The following is a 17,501-nucleotide window of genomic DNA, read 5'->3' on the forward strand; positions in this document are numbered from 1 at the left end:
GGGACAGGCGAGAAAAGCGATCCAGGAATAAATGGAGAAACAGGTTCCAAAATAATCCTGCTTCAGCTCAGCAGACACATAGAGGAAACTCACCTCTCCTCAAAAATAAGACGATATGTGACTAACCTGGTGCTGAGTGGGGAGAATGACAGGGCAAATCAGACTGATTTGGCTGTCACTTCATATGACCTCCTCTGAGGTTACGCTGAGGTGTCCTTCTCAGATGCCAGCATCAACACTGAGACTGACTACATACAGCAGTGGCAAAGTGAAATCAGAATTTAGGTTATTGACCTTTTTCATGGCAATACTTCGCTTCTTAATACTCACAAATGCCTCCTAAATATGTTTTTAAGCAGCTAACTGGCAGAGAGGCCATAACATTGTATTATCTCAGCCTTACAGAGCATATTCTTAAAATTCCAAGAATTGCATAAGGACTATTTTAAAATAAATATTTTTCGAAGTAATATTGCCATCACATATAACCCAACATGTTGAATTGACCTGAAATAAACAGAGTATAGAGTAGAACATTTACTCTGTTGTCTTGTTTTTGCCCATCCCCCACATGTCTGGATCCTGTTGGGTCACATGATCTGGGTCATTTAGCCAGTCACTCACATGGCACACCTGGATAGTGAGGGGAGGAGAACATTCCAGCCTATGACCTCTGACCTGTTGCTAATCTCACATGCCTGTTCCCTGTGTGTGTCTCTCTACACACCCATCTAGCACAACTGTTCTGGTAATACTGCAAAAGGGGATCTGTCCAACCTCAAGCTGATTATGATGAAAAACATAATTTTGCCAACCCAACTTGCAATTTTAACAGACCAAATAATTTCTAAGAGAGGAAGGCACCATGCTCTCAAATTCCAGAGGAGGGAGAACACTGGTTCCACTTCCAATAATCAGTCAATTTGTTTGTTGTTGCTGTGGTGTTATATGTGGGTATGGAGGCCCAGAGACAGGTGGACCTCGTCCCCTCTTCAGACTCCTCTGAAGCAGACGCCCCAGGTCTGCAGCCAGCTGCTGGCATCACTGCATCACAGACACCAGAGGCACCAGCAGCAACTCTATCAACCCCCACCCCCACCACCACCACCCTCTGAGTCACAACCCCTCTAAGGTCTCCATACGGGCAGCAGGCAGCCATGAGTGTGTGTGTGTGTGTGTGTGTGTGTGAGGTTGTGTACTGTATTAGAACATTTGTGGTAGGGGGTGGTTAAGGATTCATAGGGATGTGTGTGCCGGTATAAACGTGTGTGAGTTTGTATGGACGTGTAAAGTTGTGTCTATGTCTATATGCATCTGTGCATATATGTATGCATCCGTGTGTGTGTCTGTGTGTGTGTTACAGGAAAGCAGTGACTAACGTCTGCGCCTGCTCATCTGTAACCTGATCTGTCCCAGGGCTTAGTCTGCCCAGACGCTTTGGGAGCACTGCAAAAACATTGACCAATGCAGTGGCTCCATGTGAAATCACTTGATAACAACAGAGCCACTCACATCCAGTCATACTCTCTGAGCCAAACAATGAAAGTAAACCAGGGCTACTCAACACATTTAGAACTGATTTCCAATGCTTTAAATTACCACAACCAACAGCCTGTTTCTCAATTATGCTGACCTGCTGATCTCTGTGTCAAACCCAGGCCTTTGTGCAAATGTCATTGGATAAATGAGTTAACTGGGTTAACTGCCTTGTTCAGGGGCAGAAAGACAGATTTGTCTAGGGATGGTTTTACATTTTCTTGCAAAAAAAAAAAAAACTTTACTCAGTACTTTGTTGAAGCACCTTTGGCAGCGATTACAGGATCAACTGTGTGGAGTTTGAAGTTTGTGACAGAAACTATATGATCTTATTACAGTAATAGAGTGCCTTCGAAAGTATTCAGACCCCTTGACTTTTTCCACATTTTGTTAGGATAACGCCTTATTCTAAAAACAATTGCCCTCATCAATCTGCACACAATACCCCGTAATGACAAAGCAGAAACTGAAATATTACATTTACATAAGAAATAAGACCCTTTACTCAGTGCATTGTTGAAAAACCTTTGGCAGCGATTACAGCCTTGAGTCTTCTTGGGTATAAAGCTACAAGCTTGGCACACCTGTATTTGGAGAGTTTCTCCCATTCTTCTCTGCAGACCTTCTTAAGCTCTGTCAGGTTGAATGGGGAGCGTCGCTGCACAACTATTTTCAGGTTTCTCCAGAGATAGCCAATCGGGTTCAAGTCTGGGCTCTGGCTGGGAACTCAAGGACATTCAGAGACTTGTCCCGAAGCCACTCCTGCATTGTCTTGGCTGTGTGCTTAGGGTCGTTGTCCTGTTGGAAGGTATATGTTTGGCCCAATCTGAGGTCCTGAATGCTCTGGAGCAGGTTTTCATCAAGAATCTCTCTGTACTTTGCTCCGTTCATCTTTTCCTTGATCCTGACTAGTCTCCCAGTCCCTGCCACTGAAAAACATCCCCACTGCATGATGCTGCCACCACCATGCTTCACCGTAGGGATTGTGCCAGGTTTCCTCCAGACGTGACGCTTGGCATTCAGGCGAAAGTGTTATGTCTTGGTTTCATCAGACCAGAGAATCTTGTCGTTGGGTGCTTTTTGACAAACTCCAAGTGAGCTCTCATGTGCCTATTACTGTGGAGTGGCTTCCGTCTGGCCACTCTACCATAAAGGGCTGATTGGTGGAGTGTTGCAGAGATGGTTATCCTTCTGGAAGGTTCTCCCATCTCCACAGAGGATTTCTGGAGCTCTGTCAGAGTGACCATCGGGTTCTTGGTCATCTCCCTGACCAAGGCCCTTCTCCCCTGATTGCTCAGTTTGGCCGGGCAGCCAACTCTAGGAAGAGTCTTGGTGGTTCCAAACGCCATCCCTTTAAAAATAATGGAGGCCACTGTGTTCTTGGGGACCTTCAATGCTGCAGAATTATTTTGGTACCCTTCCCCAGATCTGTCCCTCAACACAATCCTGTCTTGGACCTCATGGTTTGGCTTTTGCTTTGACATGCACTTTCAACTGTGGGACCTTATGTAGACAGGTGTGTGCCTTTCCAAGTCATGTCCAATCAATTGAATTTACCGCAGGTGGACTCCAATCAAGTTGTAGAAACATCTCAAGGATTATCAATGGAAACAATATGCATCTGAGCTCAAAGTCTCAACGCAAACGGTCTGAATACTTATGTAAACATGGTATTTCCATTCAAATATCGAAAACCCTGTGTTCGTTTTGTCATTATATTGTATTATGTGTAGATTGTTGCGGAGAAAATGTAATTTAATCAATTTTAGAATAAGGCTGTAATGTAACAAAATGTGGAAAAAGTCAAGGGGTCTGAATACTTTCACGAAGGCACTGTATGTACAGAACATTTGTTAGTGGGATAGAGGATACAGTTAGGATCTAATCTATGATTGATTGATCTATGCTGCCCAATGCACTTTTCCAGTTATGACCCTGTCACCAGGGCTGGCTGCAGGGATAAGCAATCATAAGTGGTCACTAGGGGTCCCCTGAACCAATTTTAGGAACTCCTTTGGGGTCTTAACTTACTCTTGAGAGTTAAAATAGTAGAATATACAAGGAGTAAGTTCAACATTTGGTTGTGTATCAGCAAATTTTAGCCATGTCAGCTAACAATTCCTTGAATAGTAAGTTTGTCTAGCCAGTTATCTAAACTTGTAGAAATCATGGCCGAAAACCATCCGGGCATGCAGGGAACATGCCCAGGGGCCATGACCTCCAGGGGGCCCCAATTGATTTTGTAAGTCACTCTCACTCAGATATCATCAACATGGCATAAGTCATGGCACAATGTGTAGAATTGCAGGAAATAAGCTTTAAAACGGCTAAACTTTCTCTCCACCACACGGCAAAATGGGTATAATTCCAGGAAATTAGCTTTAAAATTGCAACATTTTCTCTCTGCCCCATGGCAAAATCTGTAAAACTGCAGAAAACTTGCTTTAAAACTGTTAAATTTTCTCAATGCCCCATGACAAAATGTGTAGAACTGCAGGAAACGTGCTTTAAAACTGTAACATTTTCTCTGTGCTCCATGGCAAAATGTGTCGAACTGCAGGAAACTTGCTTTAAAACTGCAACGTTTTCTCTGTGGTCCATGGCAAAACGTGTAGAATTTTCTCCCCATCAAGAGGATGGGCAACGAACCAAATCTCGCTTAGGGACCTCAAAGGCTAGAGCCAGCCCTGCCTGTCACCCAGAAGCTGTCACATCCAGTTGGATATCACAATCCATAAACCATATCAAGCCTATTGAGACAGCTTTACCACATGTAGTGAAGGCTGGATGTCTGTAAAGATATGACCCTCAAGCCAAGATCATTTCTCCTGTGGCCAAGGTCTCAAGCATGTCTCTTAGTGATCTCTTGCACAGCACATCAGAAGGTATTGATTTTCTTCAAAGCTTAGCCTATCCGTGTGAGTCATTTGAAAACAAAAACGGTAGGGATTCTAAATTGATGAGCAAATGTGGCTATGTCTGTGGTAGTAGCCGGAAATGCAGCCTACTTTTCAAATCAAATCGTATTTGTCACATACATATGGTTAGCAGATGTTGATGTGAGTGTAGCGAAATGCTTGTGCTTCTAGTTAGGCAAGGTGCAATAGATGGTATAAAATACAGTATATACAGTGGGGCAAAAAAGTATTTAGTCAAACACCAATTGTGCAAGTTCTCCCACTTAAAAAGATGAGAGAGGCCTGTCATTTTCATCATAGGTACACTTCAACTATGACAGACAAAATTAGAAAGAAAAATCCAGAAAATCACATTGTAGGATTTTTTATGAATTTATTTTCAAATTATGGTGGAAAAAAAGTATTTGGTCAATAACAAAAGTTTATCTCACTACTTTGTTATATACCCTTGGCAATGACAGAGGTCAAACATTTTCTGTAAGTCTTCACAAGGTTTTCACACACTGTTGCTGGTATTTTGGCCCATTCCTCCATGCAGATCTCCTCTAGAGCAGTGATGTTTTGGGCTGTTGCTGGGCAACACAGACTTTCAACTCCCTCCAAAGATTTTCTATGGGCTTGAGATCTGGAGACTGGCTAGGCCACTCCAGGACCTTGAAATTCTTCTTACGAAGCCACTCCTTCGTTGCCCGGGCGGTGTGTCATGCTGAAAGACATAGCCACGTTTCATCTTCAATGCCCTTGCTGATGGTAGGCTTTGTTACTTTGGTCCCAGCTCTCTGCAGGTCATTCACTTGGTCCCCCCGTGTGGCTCTGGGATTTTTGCTCACCGTTCTTGTGATCATTTTGACCCCACGGGGTGGGTGAGATCTTGCGTGGAGCCCCAGATCGAGGGAGATTATTAGTGGTCTTGTATGTCTTCCATTTCCTAATAATTGCTCCCACAGTTGATTTCTTCAAACGAAGCTGCTTACCAATTGCAGATTCAGACTTCCCAGCCTGGTGCAGGTCTACAATTTTGTTTCTGGTGTCCTTTGAAAGCTCTTTGGTCTTGGCCATAGTGGAGTTTGGAGTGTGACTGTTTGAGGTTGTGGACAGGTGTCTTTTATACTGATAACAAGTTCAAACAGGTGCCATTAATACAGGTAACGAGTGGAGGACAGAGCAGCCTCTGAAAGAAGAAGTTACAGGTCTGTGAGAGCCAGAAATCTTGCTTGTTTGTAAGTGACCAAATAGTTATTTTCCACCATAATTTGAAAATAAATTCATTACAAATCCTACGATGTGATTTTCTTTTCTAATTTTGTCTGTCATAGTTGAAGTGTACCTATGATGAACATGACAGGCAACTCTCATTTTTAAGTGGGAGAACTTGCACAATTGGTGGCTGAATAAATACTTTTTTGCCCCACTGTACATGTGATATGAGTAATGTAAAATATGTAAACATTATTAAAGTGGCATTATTTAGAGTGCATTGTGTAAAGTGACTAGTGATCCATTTATTAAAGTGCTAGTGAATGGGTCTCAATGTAGGCAGCTGTTACGGCCGTCGAAAGAAGTGGACCAAAGTGAAGCGTTGTGAGCGTACATTTTCCTTTTATTTAAAATGTCGCCAACAAAACAACAAACAAAGATAAACAACCATGACGCTTATGAGGGCTATGATGCCTCTAACAAAGTTAACTGCCCTCACAGAAAGGAGGGAAAAAAAAGGGCTACCTAAGTATGATTCCCAATCAGAGACAATGATAGACAGCTGTCCCTGATCGAGAACCATACCCGGCCAAAACATAGAAATAAAGAAACATAGAAAACAAAAAATAGAATGTCCACCCAAATCACACGTGACAGCAGCAGCCTCTCTGAGTCAGATTGCTGTTTAGCAGTCTGATGGCCTTGAGATATAAGCTGTTTTTTTAGTCTCTCGGTCCCAGCTTTGATGCACCTGCACTAACCTCGCCTTCTGGATGATAGCGGGGTGAACAGGCAGGGGCTCGGGTGGTTGATGTCCTTGATGATCTTTTTGACCTTCCTGTGACATCGGGTGCTGTAGGTGTCATGGAGGGCAAGTAGTTTACTCCCGGTGATGTGTTGTGCAGACCGCACTATCCTCTGGAGAGCCTTGAGGTTGTTGGCGGTGCAGTTGCCGTACCAGGCAGTGATACAGTACGACAGCATACTCTCGATTGTGCATCTGTAAAAGTTTGTCAGGGTTTTGGGTGACAAGACAAATTTCTTCAGCGTCTTGAGGTTGAAGAGGAGCTGTTGTGTATTCTTCACCACACTGTCTGTGTGGTGGACCATTTCAGTTTGTCTGTGATGTGTACGCCGAGGAACTTAAAACTTTCCACCTTCTCCATTGCTGTCCCTGTGATTTGGATAGGGGGGTGCTCCCTCTACTGTTTCCTGAAGTCCACGATCATCTCCTTTGTTTTATTGACGTTGAGTGAGAGTTTTTTTTCCTGACACTTCCATTGATTTTGAGAGACCCAGATATGATAGACTACTATGAACTCCACTTGCAAATGTTGGCTCTATTTTTTATCTCAGAATCTTAATGAAACATTCCCCCGGCAACCCAAGTTGCTCTTACAATGAATTAACTGAGCTGAAATGGAGGGCTCAACATGTGTGTGGGTGTTTGCCTGTGTGTATGACAACATTGGCCTCTCTTTACATTTACCCACTTTTTTTTGGTTACTACATGATTCTATATGTGTTATTTCATAGTTTTGATGTCTTCACTATTATTCTACAATGTAGAAAATGGTAAAAATAAGGAAAGACCGTTGAATGAGTAGGTGTTCTAAAACTTTGACCAGTGGTGTACATGCCCTAACAATGAGAGTCATTCTCCCAAACGCAAGAAGGCAGGCTACAAGCATTGGGCTTATTTTGAACAGATTTTGGCGAGAGTGAAACCTCTCGCTTCGCCTCTTCCTCTCTGCTAGCATGGCTATGCCCCCATAGGGTGACAATGCAACCATCCTCAGGGCACAAGTGGTCACTGAGTGATTTGATGAGCATGAAACTTATGTAAACCTTATGACATGGCCGTCTCTGTCACCAGATCTCAACCCAATTGAACACCTATGGGAGGTTCTGGAGTGGCACTTGACACAGCATTTTCCACCACCATCAACAAATCACCAAATGATGGAACTTCTCGTGGAAGAGGCATTGAACCTGTTCTGGCTCGTGGTTGCCCAAGGCCCTACTATGACACTTTATGTTGGTCCCTTAATTTTGTCAGTTGCCTGTAATTGTGTGGGTTGTTATAGCCTAATTGAGTTTCATGTAGTCTAATGAGACAACAATGGGGTGAGTGTTTCTGTCTAACAGGCTCGTTAATCAGATCTCTAGCCAGACCGAGTTTCCCTGGGCTACGTTAGCTGCTCGGATCAAAGGGTATTTGCTGCCATTCCAGAAGCTTTGTGTTGATGATTTCAAGATGGTGAACATTTGTCAATGCAAAAACAATCTCCCCTACATGGCTGCAGGAATATGTTTTGGGGTGGGGGTGCTCTCATACAGGAGTAATAATAAAGGCCTAGTTCACTAATTTGGTGGATATGATTTGCATTTATAAAAAAATAAAAATTCTTATTATTTATTTTCGATTTATCAGGGGATGCTGCAGCAACCTCAGCACCCCTGTATCCTGCGGCTATGTCTCCCTAGCTTTGGTACATAACGTCAGCAGTATGTGTATTGTTTGGACTTCCTCAGTTGCTAATGAATGGTTTCTAGGTGAGTGGCTACAACAATATAGCAGGCTACACCAAACAAAAACGTTGCCTGTCAATAAAGGAATCATCTATAGGAACTCTACTTACTATATATAAAGTGAACTGTGACCCTCCCTATCAAATAAAGGTCTGAATCTAACTTTTTGTTGAACCACACCATATTCCTGCTGTGTAGACAGTACATTTAATGGTAGGAGGTATTGAGTGAGGTGTGTGGTCTAATTGGCAGCCCACTGTCTAACTCAACAGGAATATGCTGCTGTTCAGACACAAGTTGGATTCAGACGTTTATTTGATAGCAAAGGGACACATTTCATTTTACATCTGGTAAGTATTTTTCCTAGAGATTGTGAAAATGCCTTTGTTGACAATAAACATTTTTTTTTTGTGAGAAGCGGCTATATTGTGGTAGGTTTATTTTCTGTCGCCAGCCACCAGAACGATGCATAACTCATGGAGTCCAACCAATACACAGACTACTGATGTTGTTGTCCCAAAGCTACAATCTTCCACACTATGACAGTCTAGTAGGCTATGTTTCTGTCCAGCATATGGCTTGCCTCCCCAAAGAAGAAGACTGCTGTATTGGTTTCTAAATGAAGGATCATCAATAGGTCCCTGGAGGGTCAGGATATATGTCTGTGGACCAGCAGCCCAGCGGACCAGCGCTGCGGATCTATCGGCTGTTTAAACACCGATTTAAATCCCCTCCCTTCAGCACCAACCGAAACAAACACGTGGATTGCAAAGGGATCCTTCCGAATACGCACGGTGGAGCCGGTTTAAGCAGTGGAAACAACGGAATTCTGACCACAAGAAACTGTTTAAATATAGGAGTTGTGTTTTCGAGAATAAACAACCGAGAAGTTTCCGCAGATTTCAAAATGAGTGACCTGGAGGAGGATTTTTCCAAGATTTTAATGTCGAAGGAGGAGAAAATACGAGACTTGGAGATGCGTCTGGCGGACAGGGAGGATGAGATCCAAGAACTGAAGAGGAAACTGCACAAATGTCAGTCCGTTTTGCCCAGCGCCCAACTTATTGGACCGAGGACCAGGACTCGGGCGCAAGGGATCTCGGCGGAGCCTCAAAACTACCAAGACCTGTCGAGGCAAGCCTTTCAGAAATATGACAAGTCCGACTGGTAAGAGTTTGAACTTGGTGTTATTGGTGTCGAATTATTTAGGGTTTTTATACAGCAAAATATGTCTGTTTATCCATCGTGTGTAGTTGACGAGGTAGACTATAGAAAACATATAGAACAAAAATGTAGCCTAATGGTTTGAGTTGCATTTAGACTACTTTAAACAGATAGGTGTGATGTCAGGCCATTGAATGTCAATCATTCACAATGACAACAGGGCTGACCACTAGTTCTACTGTGGAGATGGAGACGCGCTTCCATGAATGGGGCAGTGTGAGCGCGTTCATTCTTGGTGCCGATGACGTAGCTCCACGACAGGCTTCCAAGAGGAGTTTATGGATCCCATCCATCATTGCATTCCCAGCGGAGGTAAAGTGGAGGAAGCAAGAAGCATTATTGGCTTTTAGTAGCTGGATGCTAAGCGATCGAAGTATACGTCTGAGGATATTTAATACTCCATTAGAAAAATATTTTTTGAACATATCCTCTCCTTATCACCTTCCGTTGCACCTTTGTAGCTTCAGTGTTGGATGTTCTAAATGATTAGGGTTCATTCTTTGTAGGACCGACTCCCTTGGCCTGATAACTGGATGAAAACAGAGGAAATGAATGGATTCAGAGCTGTTCTTTTTTAAGGTACTGAATGCCTCATTTTAGGCCTAATCAGATTGAGTCAATGGTATCCGGCCTAATGAGTTACTAAACATACACTTCAGAAGTTTTTATGAAAAGATTTAAATATATTCCTGATGATTTAACAATGGCAGTTCAACATACCAAAGTCATGCACAAAAAACACCAAAATTACCATTTTGCTGTGATCAATTAGGTTTCCTTTAACTCAACATAAGCCCATTCATAAAGTCTTCACTGTGGATTTCACTGTAATTTCCATTTTACTCTAAAGATTTTTCCTGTGAGATTGACACGGCAACTCATCTTCCCTGACAGCTTTGTTCTCTGTGACTAAAACCGTATGGTATGGGTGGTGACCTTTTGAAACGGCTGCTTACCCTGTCTAGACAGACATTTACACACGTGCACGCATGCACACACACACACATGCACGCGCCTGCTCACTCTCCCTCCCTCCCTCCACACACACACACACACACACACACACACACACACACACACACACACACACACACACACACACACACACACACACACACACACACACACACACACAGAGGGTCTGAATTAGATTAGAAACTGTACCCACTGCACACACAGTAAAAGGCCAATACGAGCTGATTGTCAGGTAACCAGATAGCACTAAAATAACTATACAAGGAGAAGATTATAAGAGTGTTATTAATAATTCAGTGTTCTACTGTTATGTCAGGCCATAATGATCTGTTGGAAATTTAGACATTTTTCAAATTATGTTTTCAGCCCTGCTGGTGTTCCATAGTGATTCATGCGAGAGCGCAGGGATTTTATGAAGTTAGGAACTAGTGTCACGTGGACGAACAAAATCTTAATTTAAAAAAAATAGTTCCAAGACAGCTGGCTCCTGGCAACGTGTGTCAGTTTAGCATGACGCCATCTGTCAGAAGACAATGTCATTATCAATAAAGAGTAATGCCATTAAAGTGCAAAATAATTCCTTTAATGTCCTCTGGTATTTGTTCTCTTTCTAGGGTTAATGATCCCTTTAGGTCTACTAGTACAGTGGTGGTCCAAGGCCACAGGCAGATGATGAAAAGGATGGCATGTCTTGATTCCTGGTTAAAGAATGGGATGCGTGTCATTATTTAATGGATCTGGTTGTGCACCTGCTCGTGGCTCTGCTAGGGGTCAGAGACATTGAGACATAGTGACCTCAATTCGTGTCAGAACCAGGCACCAACGGACAGCCTCCTGGTCATCGGATTACAGAACCATGAAGCAATGGATCCTGTTCCTATTGATCACCATAGGAAAGGGCTGAGCTGGAAGTATAGCGAGGTGAAATATAACCCTGTCTCCAACACAGAGGTGGTTTAAAGGGCACAGGGAGGCTGGGAGGGATGGAGGATAAGAAGGGGATGTAGTTGTCTGGTTGTTGAAAGTTGACCTATTGACCTTTATTTGGGAGTGGAAGTGTACCTAATGGTTCATTGTCAGTAGATTTAAGCAATGCCCAGGTCCAGGAGTTCATGTGATCAGTGCCCTGCTCCCCACAAATGTAAAAGTATTGGTTTAAGCATGGGCTAGACTGAGTTTCCATCCACTACACTGTTTATACCAGTCCTTTTTAAATCCAGGAAAGGGAAGTATCGGGATGCAGGGCATGTTTTCCTGGTCAAATCACTTGGTCAGGAAAAGAATCCTGGACCTAGAATGCCTCATAGGTTTGTGTAATGAGGTTTCCAGGAAAGTATTTTGTTTAATACTAATACCTTATCTCACGAATTACATCTCAAGCTAAAAGGGAAAAGAGTATAAACTTGCCTCTTAAACTGTTCCCCTTGCAGAAGTGATTAGCATTCTCGTTTTACCAAATCATATATTATGTCAGAGTTGTTTAAACTTTGTTGTCCCTAAAGCACCCACTAAAAGGTTCAGGCTCTTGATCTTCAAGCCAGCTCTCATTGCCACACTATTACAGCCAATATTATATATCACTGTCACTGTTTCATGGCCACACTTACAGTGTGATAATTGAGCTGTAATAGCATTGTAAAAACAGCTGTTGAGTGGTTGGGCAACACAAACTCTCCTATCCAGACCTTTTGAAAACACATAGAAGGATCCTTCAGACAATGTTTGTGGTCAGTTTGCTGTCCTCTGTAGCTTAGTTTAGCATGGAGCTTGCAAAACTAGGATAGCAGGTTAGATTCCTTTGGACCACTTGTATATAAAATGTATGCGCGCATGACTGTAAGTCATTATCATTCTCTGCCCGAGATGGCATAGCAGTTCAGACGTCTTTTGTCCTCGTCTTGTCGTGTCGTGTATATATATATATTTACAACTTTTTTCACATACATTTTATTTTTATTTTCCATCAACTCATCTTCAATACACTCTCCTGCAACCTGCCTCAACAATTGATATGTATAAATACGTATTATTTACCTCAAATCTGCAATCCTCCAAGAAGCTAGCCAGAAACTCCAAGAAGCTAGCCAGAAGCTAGCCAGGAGCTAATCAGAAGCTAGTTAGCTTTTTTACTGGCAACTCGTTAGTATTTAGCTAACCACGGTTTGTGGTCATCAGCTATCCTTTAACTCGAAAATCTATCGCCAGTTTTGTACGGCGCAGCGCGGCTCGGAACGGAACATACCGGACCGATTTTTCTCTCCATGTCCCTGGATTTCAACTGCTCTCTGGACATTCACTCCCGGATCTCACAGCTAGCTGGCTGCTATCCGTGTGTCTATCTGCCTTCGTCGATTCCGGAGCAAACATCAATTACTCCGGAGCTAGCCAGCTCCGTCAATCACTCCTGAGCTCCGTCAATCACTCCTGGGCTGCAGTCACCTATCCGGACCCGTTTTACTGCCTCGCGGAGCCCCACCGGGCCTTCACAACTGGACTGCCGGCGTTATCTACCCGAAGGAGATCCGGCTGGCTCCTCCGTCGCGACGTTACCTGAATGCCCATCTCTGCGGCCTGCTAACCGTTAGCTGTCATACCGGCTGCTCTCAGAATAGACAATCGGACAATTTATTTATTTGTATTATTATTATGTTTCTTCTTGGGCCTCTATAACTATATCTATTGTTTTTATTTTTTTTTGTTGTTGTGTGATTTGGACTAATCCCCTCTACAACACGGAACTCCACTAATCTACTGACGGAACGCAAGAGGTGGCTAACAACAGACCTCCATCCTATGCTAGCTTGCTACCGATGTCCTGGCTAGCTGTCTAAATCGCCGTGACCCCCAAACCAACCTCTCCACTCCCTGGACCCTTTTGATCACTCGACTAAGGATGCCTCTCCTTAATGTCAATATGTCTTGTCCATTGCTGTTCTGGTTAGTGTTTATTGGCTTATTTCACTGTAGAGCCTCTAGTCCTGCTCACTATACCTTATCCAACTTATTAGTTCCACCACCCACACATGCAATGACATCTCCTGGTTTCAATGATGTTTCTAGAGACAATATATCTCTCTTCATCACTCAATACCTAGGTTTACCTCCACTGTATTCACATCCTACCATACCTTTGTCTGTACATTATACCTTGATGCTATTTTATCGCCCCCAGAAACCTCCTTTTACTCTCTGTTCCAGACGTTCTAGACGACCAATTCTTATTGCTTTTAGCCGTACCCTTATTCTTCTCCTCCTATGTTCCTCTGGCGATGTAGAGGTGAATCCAGGCCCTGCAGTGCCTAGCTCCACTCCTATTCCCCAGGCGCTCTCTTTTGATGACTTCTGTAACCGTAATAGCCTTGGTTTCATGCATGTTAACATTAGAAGCCTCCTCTCTAAGTTTGTTCTTTTCACTGCTTTAGCACACTCTGCCAACCCGGATGTTCTAGCTGTGTCTGAATCCTGGCTTAGGAAGACCACCAAAAATTCAGAAATTTTAATTCCAAACTACAACATTTTCAGACAAGATAGAACTGCCAAAGGGGCGGTGTTGCAATCTACTGCAAAGATAGCCTGCAGAGTTCTGTCCTACTATCCAGGTCTGTACCCAAACAATTTGAACTTCTACTTTTAAAAATCCACCTCTCTAAAAACAAGTCTCTCACCGTTGCCGCCTGCTATAGACCACCCTCTGCCCCCAGCTGTGCTCTGGACACCATATGTGAACTGATTGCCCCCATCTATCTTCAGAGCTCGTGCTGCTAGGCGACCTAAACTGGAACATGCTTAACACCCCAGCCATCCTACAATCTAAACTTGATGCCCTCAATCTCACACAAATTATCAATGAACCTACCAGGTACCCCCCAAAGCCTTAAACACGGGCACCCTCATAGATATCATCCTAACCAACTTCCCCTCTAAATACACCTCTGCTGTCTTCAACCAAGATCTCAGCGATCACTGCCTCATTGCCTGCATCCGTAATGGGTCAGCGGTCAAACGACCTCCACTCATCACTGTAAAACGCTCCCTGAAACACTTCAGCGAGCAGGCCTTTCTAATCGACCTGGCCGGGGTGTCCTGGAAGGATATTGATCTCATCCCGTCAGTAGAGGATGCCTGGATATTTTTAAAAATGCCTTCCTAACAATCTTAAATAAACATGCCCCATTCAAGAAAATTAGAACCAGGAACAGATATAGCCCTTGGTTCTCCCCAGACCTGACGGCCCTTAACCAACACAAAAACATCCTATGGCGTTCTGCATTAGCATCGAACAGCCCCGTGATATGCAGCTGTTCAGGGAAGCTAGAAACCGTTATACACAGGCAGTTAGAAAAGCCAAGGCTAGCTTTTTCAAGCAGAAATTTGCTTCCTGCAACACTAACTCAAAAAGTTCTGGGACACTGTAAAGTCCATGGAGAATAAGAACACCTCCTCCCAGCTGCCCACTGCACTGAAGATAGGAAACACTGTCACCACTGATAAATCCACCATAATTGAGAATTTCAATAAGCATTTTTCTACGGCTGGCCATGCTTTCCACCTGGCAACTCCTACCCCGGTCAACAGCACTGCACCCCCAACAGCAACTCGCCCAAGCCTTCCCCATTTCTCCTTCTCCCAAATCCATTCAGCTGAAGTTCTGAAAGAGCTGAAAAATCTGGACCCCTACAAATCAGCCGGGCTAGACAATCTGGACCCTTTCTTTCTAAAATTATCTGCCGAAATTGTTGCCACCCCTATTACTAGCCTGTTCAACCTCTCTTTCGTGTCATCTGAGATTCCCAAAGATTGGAAAGCAGCTGCGGTCATCCCCCTCTTCAAAGGGGGACACTCTTGACCCAAACTGTTACAGACCTATATCTATCCTACCATGCCTTTCTAAGGTCTTCGAAAGCCAAGTCAACAAACAGATTACCGACCATTTCGAATCTCACCATACCTTCTCTGCTATGCAATCTGGTTTCAGAGCTGGTCATGGGTGCACCTCAGCCACGCTCAAGGTCCTAAACGATATCTTAACCGCCATCGATAAGAAACATTACTGTGCAGCCGTATTCATTGATCTGGCCAAGGCTTTCGACTCTGTCAACCACCGCATCCTCATCGGCAGACTCGACAGCCTTGGTTTCTCAAATGATTGCCTCGCCTGGTTCACCAACTACTTCTCTGATAGAGTTCAGTGTGTCAAATCGGAGGGTCTGCTGTCCGGACCTCTGGCAGTCTCTATGGGGGTGCCACAGGGTTCAATTCTTGGACCGACTCTCTTCTCTGTATACATCAATGAGGTCGCTCTTGCTGCTGGTGAGTCTCTGATCCACCTCTACGCAGACGACACCATTCTGTATACTTCCGGCCCCTTCTTTGGACACTGTGTTAACAACCCTCCAGGCAAGCTTCAATGCCATACAACTCTCCTTCCGTGGCCTCCAATTGCTCTTAAATACAAGTAAAACTAAATGCATGCTCTTCAACCGATCGCTACCTGCACCTACCTGCCTGTCCAACATCACTACTCTGGACGGCTCTGACTTAGAATACGTGGACAACTACAAATACTTAGGTGTCTGGTTAGACTGTAAACTCTCCTTCCAGACCCATATCAAACATCTCCAATCCAAAGTTAAATCTAGAATTGGCTTCCTATTTCGCAACAAAGCATCCTTCACTCATGCTGCCAAACATACCCTTGTAAAATTGACCATCCTACCAATCCTCGACTTTGGCGATGTCATTTACAAAATAGCCTCCAATACCCTACTCAACAAATTGGATGCAGTCTATCACAGTGCAATCCGTTTTGTCACCAAATCCCCATATACTACCCACCATTGCGACCTGTACGCTCTCGTTGGCTGGCCCTCGCTTCATACTCGTCGCCAAACCCACTGGCTCCATGTCATCTACAAGACCCTGCTAGGTAAAGTCCCCCTTATCTCAGCTCGCTGGTCACCATAGCATCTCCCACCTGTAGCACACGCTCCAGCAGGTATATCTCTCTAGTCACCCCCAAAACCAATTCTTTCTTTGGCCGCCTCTCCTTCCAGTTCTCTGCTGCCAATGACTGGAACGAACTACAAAAATCTCTTAAATTGGAAACACTTATCTCCCTCACTAGCTTTAAGCACCAACTGTCAGAGCATCTTACAGATTACTGCACCTGTACATAGCCCACCTATAATTTAGCCCAAACAACTACCTCTTTCCCAACTGTATTTAATTTATTTATTTATTTTGCTCCTTTGCACCCCATTATTTTTATTTCTACTTTGCACATTCTTCCATTGCAAAACTACCATTCCAGTGTTTTACTTGCTATATTGTATTTACTTTGCCACCATGGCCTTTTTTGCCTTTACCTCCCTTCTCACCTAATTTGCTCACATTGTATATAGACTTATTTTTTTTTACTGTATTATTGACTGTATGTTTGTTTTACTCCATGTGTAACTCTGTGTCGTTGTATGTGTCGAACTGCTTTGCTTTATCTTGGCCAGGTCGCAATTGTAAATGAGAACTTGTTCTCAACTTGCTTACCTGGTTAAATAAAGGTGAAATAAAAATAAATAAATAAAAATAAAATTATGGATAAAATAATCTGCTAAATGGCATATATTATTACTATTATGATATATATTATAGTTAAGCATAATTAAGGTCCAATAATGGGATTTATCTAGATAACTGGTTTCTGAGTTTCATTGATTAAATAGTGTGTGTGCACCAGACATTATTTTAGTCTTCAGATATTCTCCCTAACTGCTCAGTCACTGTTATCACATACAACCACAAGAGGGCAGTTTTGATCTTTTTTTCAAGTCATCATACTGTCTGGTGACTGGCTATGGACAGAGCTACAGTACTTTCTTACCACATGTGATTCTAACCACTAACCCCAACCTTGAATTGAGCCCTGACCCTACCTCTAAATTAAGATTAAAAATCTCATGTAGGCTACTTGCTTGTCGTTAGTGATGATAATGCCACTGGCATTTCTAGTGACTACTGTCCTTTGATCTTACAATATCACACATCACTGCATTTTGATGTAACATAAAAGGTGATTATAGATGGGCCGCAATAAGCTGCGAAGGTTTCAGACTTCAATTGGAT

General features: G+C 43.3%; 1 protein-coding gene across 1 annotated transcript in view; it reads left to right on the forward strand.

The window, feature by feature from the left end:
* Positions 1–8,924: 8,924 nt before the first annotated feature.
* LOC115113223 (cGMP-dependent protein kinase 1-like) overlaps positions 8,925–17,501 on the forward strand; it is a 199,887-nt gene continuing 191,310 nt past the window's right edge. Inside the window, exon 1 of the mRNA XM_029640619.2 lies at positions 8,925–9,350. Coding sequence (XP_029496479.2) covers positions 9,091–9,350 — 260 coding nt within the window. The 5' untranslated portion in view covers positions 8,925–9,090. The remainder of the gene's footprint in view (positions 9,351–17,501) is intronic.

The sequence above is a fragment of the Oncorhynchus nerka genome, linkage group LG28, assembly GCF_034236695.1.
Source record: "Oncorhynchus nerka isolate Pitt River linkage group LG28, Oner_Uvic_2.0, whole genome shotgun sequence".
Lineage (NCBI taxonomy): Eukaryota > Metazoa > Chordata > Actinopteri > Salmoniformes > Salmonidae > Oncorhynchus > Oncorhynchus nerka.